Source organism: Pteropus vampyrus, unplaced genomic scaffold (genome assembly GCF_000151845.1).
Source record: "Pteropus vampyrus isolate Shadow unplaced genomic scaffold, Pvam_2.0 Scaffold395, whole genome shotgun sequence".
Taxonomy (NCBI): Eukaryota; Metazoa; Chordata; class Mammalia; order Chiroptera; family Pteropodidae; genus Pteropus; species Pteropus vampyrus.
This window is the reverse complement of record NW_011889176.1, coordinates 59,053-68,081: the sequence shown is the minus strand read 5'-3', so window position 1 is coordinate 68,081 and position 9,029 is coordinate 59,053. Positions and strand designations below refer to the sequence as shown.

Here is a 9,029-nt window from a genome sequence, read left to right as displayed (position 1 = left end):
GAAAGGGGAATAGACTTTTCTTCCTGACAACTTTTCATATAGAACTTATTAAGAGGTGAATTTTTGTTTTATCTTCTCCCTTTCTAAAGAAAACTGTAATAAAAGTCTTCACATGTTTCCAAGGTACAGCAAGGCCCCACCCTATGGCCACTCTGCCTAACCAAGGGGCCAAGGCCAGGGTGAGGATGACATGAAGAAAACATTGGTAAACCAGATGAATCGAAAGCGCACACTGGCAGAAAGAAATGCTCCTGGGACCGACAGGAAGCGCGTGTGTGGGGGGAATGTGAACTCAGAGACAGAAGTGAAACACCACAGAGGCGTTCACCCCGAAAGGCCGGCAGAGCTCTGACCTGTCAAAGGCTCAGTTCCTGTTCGTCTCAGAAGCTGTTGAGGCCGCTTTAATGTACATGCGCTTGGTTACTGAGCCATGGTGACGGTGGCAGAGTGGCGCCATCCCACCCCTGCATGAAACCCCGAGAATTATTTTGAGGTTTTACCTGGAAGTACATAAAATTCATCAGTTTTGTGACTTCAGGCTCGAGGACCTCCACGGTTTTCTCATAAATCTCCACTCTATTAGGCTGCTCATTACATTTCACCTGGGAATAAAGAAGTATGACCTGAAGAGGCTTTAAGACAGCTGGGTGTGAAGGGGGAGCGTGCTCTTCGGGGTGGGTAGAACTGGGAGGAGGAGTGTGAAGGTGTTGGGAAGGGGCGTGGTCTGGCTGGGGTGAGGTGGGGCTACTTGCGTGGAACAGGGTCTGGCCGGGCAGCGGGGTGGGAGGGGGGGGACTGGTCCTGCTGGGCAGGGTGACAGGGTACCTGCGGGATGGCCCGAGAGCAACTCCTCCAGGTGTACAGCATGACGGCGTACTCCTGGCCCTCCTCCAGCATCTCATTCTGCAAAGGTACACAGGGCAAATCTAAAGCAAGCAAGGAACAATCGCGACAGGGGAGATGCGGAATCGCTAACATCTAGCGGCATACAGTCCTGACACTCCCTTGAGGGACAAGCACCGGGACCTGTGTGCTCAGAGACAGCTGCTAAGAAGCCGGTGACGCTACGATGCTGATGGTCCAAAAGGTCACAATGACCCCCCAAGACATCTCCAAGCCGGTGACGCTACGATGCTGATGGTCCAAAAGGCCACAATGACCCCCCAAAACACCTCCATGCTACCACAGGCCAGAGAGGATGTCAGTGACGTACATGGACCTCTGTGTGGCGCCAGCTCGGCCCAGGACATCCACCACAGCAGCTACGCCTCAGCTCCACTCAACCCCAAACCACCCGACGGCGATGCGGACCTGAGGCTGGGAACGGGTGGGGGCTGGGGGGCCGTGCAGCTCGAATGCACACAGGGTCCTCCTGCTCGTGAGGCAGCCAAAGCAGCTCCGCCGTTCCCAGTGCGGGCGGGAAAGCTAGAAGTCTCTGCCACACCTGACATCCAGGAGTGTCCGTGAGTAGGGGACTGCCACCGTTTAAAACTGCTTTAGTGTTCACTCCTTTCACATTGTTCCCTTTGGCAAAAATGGTAAAAACTGCACAGATGTTCTTAAAAACTTCAAGTACAATGTGGTGATGTTTTTAAAGTCCTTTAAAATGTTCACAACCTTTGCCAAGTAACTTCACTTCTAAAAATCTAGCCAAAGAGATGAACTATGTATTTAGAAAGATGTTCATTATGATATTTCTTCTTATTGTAAGAAAAAAAGAGAAACTAAACTTGCCAAAAATAGTTGAATTGTGAACATTTATAAAACGTTCAGGAAATCACTGTAATAGTTATGTCAATGCATTTCCCTTATGCGATCTAATCGCGAATGCCGTGCGTGCGCACAGGTGCGCAGGAGAGAAAACGGGCCCCTCGCAGTGCTGAGCGTTTTCTCTGGGCCACAGGTATGGAAAACAAAGGCTTTTTAAAAAATACTGGGCACATCATTCACGTTCTTCTCTTTTCCTCACAATGTATCCTACGGGATGGTGCAGAGAGGTGTGTGTGCCTCTGCAGGAGGCGCCGCCCCCCCAGGGGACGACGAAGACACGCGGGAGGAATTACCATGCTGGAGTGGACGGTGGCTTGCTCAATGTATCTGGCAATACCGGTGACAAACGCATTCCTGTCTTCGAAGTTAGTATTGAAATTGGGCTGAAAGGAGAGGAAGACCATCACACAGTGGCGGCATCAGCGTCACCAGCGGCCCGCCCCGCAGTCCCCCGGCACCCACCTGGTAGAGCAGGGAGGACGGCGGGGGCTCGATGCAGGGCTGCTGGTCGGGCAGAGGCAGCTCTTCCAGGAGGTCCACGTTGGACAGCGCATCCTCCAGCGTCACCTGGGCCGCCATCCTGGCCTCTGAGGAAACAGTCACCGTGCTGTGAGGGCGGGCGGGGGCACTCCGACAGTCCTTGCATGGTGAGGAAATCAGGCGCCCGCTCGCCTGACGCCTAACCCACAGGCACTGGGGGCTGCCAAGGTGGTCATGGCCAGTACCCAGGTTCCGGCGTCTTTCCTAGGGCTCACCGGCAGGGGAGTCACGATGCAGCCTCTCCTGGCCTCCAGGAGTGTCGTGATGCGGGGCACATGGGCCACCACACTTGTCACCACCTCCTGTTACCATTCCCATCTTGGGGCACTGTGTGACAGCCCCTCACTGGGCAGGAGACTGTCCGTCCCCTCTAACCACGACCGCCCCAGGGGGCCAGCACGGCCTGGTGGAGGCAGCAGCCATCCCCCGAGCTCCTCTGTGAAGGTTCCAGCTTGCGACCCCAGGAGCACAGACCCGGCCTGCAGGGACCGGGGTGAGGGTCCGGGTTGAAACGGGAGGGGCTGTGGGCACAGCACTAAGCGCAAACTCGAGGCCGTGCAAAGCAGCACGGAAATGGAGGCCACATAATCGAAACGCGTGTGCCGGCCGCACGGGAGAGGGCCCGGCACGCTCCGGCCTGCCTCCTGCCTCCTGCCTGTGGGAGGGAGAAAAGGCCACACGCCAGACCCGACAAGATCAGGGGAGGCCAGCATGGCGGTCCCTACAGACCCAGAGGCCGCAAGTCACCACGTAGGATGGTCTGAACATAAAACTTTCTAAAAAAGCAGTCACATCTCGGGCCTGCAGCTTTCTTGAGGCAGGTAGACCGTTACGGCTGGTGAGCAGGTCTCCTGCCTTTTTGCATCTGAGATAACATGCCCTTGGAATGTCAGAGTCATCGCCTTCTCCCAGACCCCTCAGGGCATAGCCCACCGCACCAGAGCGCACAGAGGCCCTCTCGGTTCTCTTGGCCCCCGCAGACCATCTCAGTGTGCTGCAAACGTTGACGACGAACTCCCTGTACCCACCCACGTAAAAGTATGCGTCTCTCCGTTTCACTTTTTGTCCAATCCCAGATTCTCCCTGCCCCTTTAATTTACCACCGGCAAACCCCCCTTACGTCTCCTCCTTCGGTTCTAATGTGTAAAACAAGCGGCAAAACTGCCATTCTCCTGGAGCACTTTCTTAATCTGTTGAGATTTTGTTTCCTGGCAATTGTCGTCAGTTTGGCTCAAATAAACTCATTAAAATTCTCAACAGGTCTGGACACTCCTACGTCGACATGCTGCACGTTGCTCTGACCCTGGACGGGTACAGGGAGCAGCTCTGACCCTAGACTGGACACTCAGGGCGGCTGGGTGCAGTCCCACCCCAGACGGGACACTCGGGGCGGCTGGGTGTGCTCCCAGAAGGCGAGAGTGGCTGGCGGGCTGGACAGAGCACTGTGGTGGACGGGCAGGGCAGGGAGGGTCACCAACCTCCAGGGTGCGGGGTGCTGGCTGGAGAAGCACAAAGAGAAGGAACCTCAGGGCCCCTGCGCACCCCAGGGGCAGCGCAAAGGGGAAGATGCTGGCAGGAGCCCGCCCCCAAGCTGCGCATGTGTGGAACGGACCGCTGTCCCATCCCCCACCCCGTCCGAGACCACTGCCAGGTCCCACATCGCGCTGAACAGACACTGTCACAACCCGCAGAAGGCAGAACCACAGCCTACAGCGATCCACGTTGTTCACCTGCTAAAGCAAGACCCAGAGTCTCCTATCATAATATCCAAAATGCCCAGCTGCAATCCAAACTAATCAGCACCCAAAGAACCAGGAATGTCTTAACTCCTACGGGAAAAGATGAACAAGAGACGGCACCGAAATAACTCAGATGTTACAACTGCTTAATGACTTTAAAGCAATTTCTACGAAAATGCTCAAACAATACAACTCTCAAACTGAAAGAAAAATCGAAAGTGAGTAAAAATATATATATGTATATCTTTATGTAAAGAAAGACTCAAATGGAAATCTTGGAAATTTAAAAAACTGCCTATATGAGCTCAAGAACAGAAGAAAGATTCGGGGAACTTAAAAGAATTGAAATCATCCATTCTGAAGAACAGAGAGAGAAAAGATCGAAGAAATGAAGAGCCTCGGGGACCTCTGGGAAGGTCTAGTGTTCGCATCATCAGAGGACAAGGACAGCAGACGTGGCAGTAGCAGAAAAGCAGCTAAAACAACGAAAAACTCTCCGATGTGGCAGGAGAGGTTTGCCTACAGATTCCAGCAGCTCATGAGACCCCAAACACGAGAAACCTAAAGAAATCCACACCCAGACACTTCCTAGCGGGAGGAAAAGCGTTCACTGCCTAGAGAAGGGAATGCAACCTCTGTAGCTTTCTCCTGAGGAAGTGGAATGACACTTTTTAACTGAAAAGTGTCAAACCAGAACCCTACATCAAGAGAAGACATCCTTCAAGATCGCAGATGCAGATGAAACGCCGACACCCTCAGACCGAGGAAGAGGAGGAGGATTCACAGGAACAGGCCAACGGAAACTCTTCAGGGACAGGGACGAGGGGAACGATGCCAGGAGGAACCCGGGACTCGAAGAAAAGGGAAGGGAGAGCGACAGACAGGGCGTGCGCCCGGTGGCAGAGACGGGTGCGACGCGGAGCTCGGAGCACGGTCTGATGGGGTCTGCGGTGCGTTCACACGCAGAGGGGAAGGGACAGGCCCGGCGCGGTGGGGAGAATTCTGCACCCCTCGCAGAGCTGCGAAGTGCTGATTCTGTGCAGCCCAAAGAAGAGAAAGCACGTACTTCGTAATCCTCAGGGCAACCACTAAAAAAAACTGTACAAAGCAATGGAACTTATAAAAAGATCACAGAGAGTAAATTAAAGCGGAATAGTAAAAAATGTTCAAATGGCCTAAAGGCAGGTGAGAAAAAGAAACAGCAATGAAAAAAGAAGGATCTTCCTCGGGCCACGTGAGGACACAATAAGAGGCTGGTGTCGCAACCCAGAAAAGGCCCTGGGATTCTGTGACCAATTCTCTGGCCAGGTCCCCACGCCAGCAGCAGACTCCAACTGGCTCGGTCCCGGCGGACTCCCGCCAACCACCACCACTTCAGGGCCAGCGCAAGTCAGAGGTTGTCACCTGTACTTCCGACCGACTGGCTATAAACCAGAGGTTCCCAAAGCCCTCTCCCTGGATTCAATTGATTTGCTAGAGCGGCTCCCAGAACTCAGAGCAACAATTTACTCACTTAACGTTTAGTAACGGACCGTCAGTTTATTATAAAGGACATAAGTCGGGAACAGCCAGGTGGAAGAGACGCACAGGGCCAGGTACAAAAAAGCACCCTGAGCACCCAAGCCCACCGAATGCTCCATGCTTCCCAAATGTGCACATGCTCATCGACCCAGAAAATCTGAATGGACCTGTCCCCTGGGTTTTATGCAGGCTTCCTCATACAGGCACGACTGACTAAATCACTGCCATGGCCGTGGGTTCACCTTCCAGCCCCCCTACCCTCCCTGAGGTCAGGGGATGGGACTGAGAGCTGTGAGCCCTCCTCTGGGGGTAGGTCTCCTGGTAAGCAGCCCCCATTCTTCGGAGCCTTCCAAAAGTCGCTTCATTAACGTGAACTCGGGAGTGCACGAAAGGGGCTTGCTGTGGGTATCTTGGCGCCCTTACCCGTCTCATCACTTAGGAAAGGCCAAAGGTTCTGGGAACGCTGCCAGAAAGAGACGAAGACCAAACGCACGTGCTCTTTATAAATCCCAGCATCGTGGGCCCTCACCAGAACTCGACCGTACTGGCACCCTGACACTACGACCTCAGATTTCCAAGTCTCCGGAACTGTGAAAAATAAAATTCTATCGTTTATAAGCCAAAAGGTCGGGGGGGGGGGATCTAAGAGGAATCAAATAATAAAATGATCTGCAGAAAGAACGCGGGGAGGAGGCCAGAGAACTAACTGTCACGTCAAGTGACATCCAGAGCCCGTGACAGTGTGGCCGGACTGCAGGACGCCTGATGGACACAGGACGAGTCCTGCTGTCGCGGCTGACAGTTCACCCACACCCTGCAGGGAAAAGTCCTTGCGTCACATCCCACGAAAAAGGAGCGCGACCATTCGTTCCCTACAGCTGTAACCATGGGGAGCCTATGGATCGAAGGCTGGCATGCCTCTCTGCACCCCGCACCCTATCTTTCACAGGGCACACCCATACCGTCCAAGGGAGATGGGAAAACAAAGCCTCTAACCCGTAACTCCCAGGGCTAAGAATGACGTGTGAACTGCACACTCCCCAGCACTCGCACATGGGCTTTCCCGTCCTGCTCTTGTTCTCTGCCCTTTTCTTCGTCTTTCCTGTCTCCCTCCGTCCCGCTGGCCGTCTCGCGAAGGCTCTGTCTCTGAGAGGAGACCGTGCTCTGCCTGAGCCGCGCTGCCGTCTCTAGTGCTGGTGTGCACCTGCGTTCCCTCCCGCGCTCCGTCGAGAACTCTCTCAGTGCAGAACTGAATCTCCACTCGAGGGGACTGCCCTGTCCAGCATCAGAACTAACTGCAAACGTATCAATAACTACACTGATCGTAAATAGTCTAAATACCCTAGTGAGGAGACAGATTGTCAGAAAGGATAAAAACTCCTGACCCCACACAGTCCCGCGCTGCTTAACGACATACGTTCCGAGAGGCGTCACTGGGTCTCGTGAGAAGATCACGAGGTGCACTTACACACCTAGGCTACGGAGCACAGCGGGTCTCTTTACACCAGCGTCACCACAGTCGTGCACTGTGCCACCGCAGTACGATGTCACTAGGCGACAGAACTTTTCAGCTCCACTGCAATCCCATGAGACCACCTTCACACACGTGGTCCGCCGCTGGCTGAAATGCGGTCACGTGGCACATGACTGTAGTGCCAGCTCCAAGAAACACTTCGAGTATCACGCCATCTGTAGGTTGAAAGTAAGAGGGTAAATGAGGAACCATGCAGGCACCAGTCAAAAGGGAGCTGGAGGGCAAGGACATCACCAGGGACCAGGAGGCACACCGCAAGACGTCCGGTCACTCACCACTGGGACAGGACAACGCTCGGTGTGAGCGCGCCTAGCGAGAGCTTGAAACCACAGCCAGCAGGCTCGGACAGAAGTGAAAGGAGACGGAAGCCCACGGGGCAGGAGGAGCCTGCAGTGGTTCTCACTGAGGGACAGGGAGCAGCAGAACAGAGGCACGGGACACAGCCGGGACCAAGTGGCCCTCACTGGCACCTACAGTACACTTCCGGACAACGGCAGATCCATTCTGCATGTTTCTAACTGTAAACTTAAAACACAGCAGATACTTTTCAAAACATCTCGTGTCTTTGAACACAAGGAAGATAGCCTTTTTCTTTTTATTAGCAACTTCCTTCTATCATCACGACTTCCTGTTCCACAAAAGAACGGAGAGGCCCAGGACAGGGGCAGCATGGAGCCGGGTCCTTGATCCGGCCACTGCCCTGCAGAGCCAGCATGGGGAGCCCCGGTGGTGTCCACACAAGGCACCTCAAGGCAGCCTCCTGTGGATTCAGTCCCGAGTCCACTTTCGGCCCTTCCCAGGGCCCAAGCCCAGGCTGCGTCCCGAGGAGCAGCCTCGGGGCTTGGGCAGTTCCTACATGCCAGCCTCTCTGCGACAGCCACACGGCCCGTATAACCAGTCACCCTGGCCTCGCCACAGAGCCCACAGGACCCCAAGGAAGTCACTGGGTGGCCCTGATAAAATATGGCTGGTGGACGTCCTTGTGCGAAGAGATTAGGGTACAGGCAGGCACAGAGGGACAACCACGTGAGGACACAGAAGGACGGACGGCAGCCAGCCAGCCACCTACACGCCAAGAACAGAAGCCTCAAGAGAAACCAGCCCCGTCAACGTCTCCATCCTGGACTTCCAGCCTCCAGAACCAAAAAAAAGCAGGTAAGTGTCATTAAGTCAGTCAGTCTGTGTGGCCCTTTGTTACAACAGCCCTAGAAGACACACAAGCCCTCTGGAAAGGTTCTGTCCTGCAAAGCGGCTGGGGTGGGAGACGTCCGGGTCCCACGACGAGTCCGGCTAGCGAGGTATCTGAGAGAGAATCTTAAGTCACAATCATGCTGGTTTCAAGGTCACAGGAGCTATCACAGGCCATTTGTCTTATTCACAACCAAGAAGTCTTAAAGCCACAGTTCAAGGCACATCATTTCTGTCCCCGCAGACACACGCAGATGGGAGGCCATCATGGTAAAGTTCACGAGAGATCTTACCGGGGCGATGAGTGTGTCCTAAAACTGTGTTACGGTGAGGGCTTCTCAACTCCATAAATCTACTAAAATCACTGTACACTTAAAGGAGGTGAATTTTATAGTATGCACATCATACCTCAATAAAGTTGTTGAGAACATTTTTTGCTGGTGTATTTGACTGGAATTGCGTTAAATCTACAGATCAATTTAGAGAGAACCGACGTCTTTACTATGTTGAGTGTTCCAACCCACAGCCACAGAATGCGTCTCCATTTATTTACATGATCTTTACTTCATTCATCAGTATTTTGTAGTTTTCAGTATACAGATTTTGTATGTGTTTTATTAGATTTGTCTAAATAATTTTCGGGGAGCTACTGAAAATGGTTATCTTTAAAATTTTTACTAATTGCACACTGCTAGTATATATAAATAAGATTTGTCTACGTGTGCTGACTTTGTATT

The 9,029-nt window shown here is 53.3% G+C and overlaps 1 protein-coding gene across 1 annotated transcript in view; it reads right to left on the bottom strand.

Moving 5' to 3' along the window:
• Nucleotides 1-7,259, bottom strand: part of CYFIP1 (cytoplasmic FMR1 interacting protein 1) — a 44,270-nt gene extending 37,011 nt beyond the window's left edge. The window contains exons 1-5 of the mRNA XM_023523596.1: nt 7,043-7,259; nt 2,233-2,357; nt 2,064-2,153; nt 826-903; nt 411-602 (exon numbers count right to left, since the gene is read on the bottom strand). Of these exons, the coding sequence (XP_023379364.1) occupies nt 411-602; nt 826-903; nt 2,064-2,153; nt 2,233-2,349 (477 nt within the window). The 5' untranslated portion in view covers nt 2,350-2,357; nt 7,043-7,259. The remainder of the gene's footprint in view (nt 1-410; nt 603-825; nt 904-2,063; nt 2,154-2,232; nt 2,358-7,042) is intronic.
• Nucleotides 7,260-9,029: the final 1,770 nt, after the last annotated feature.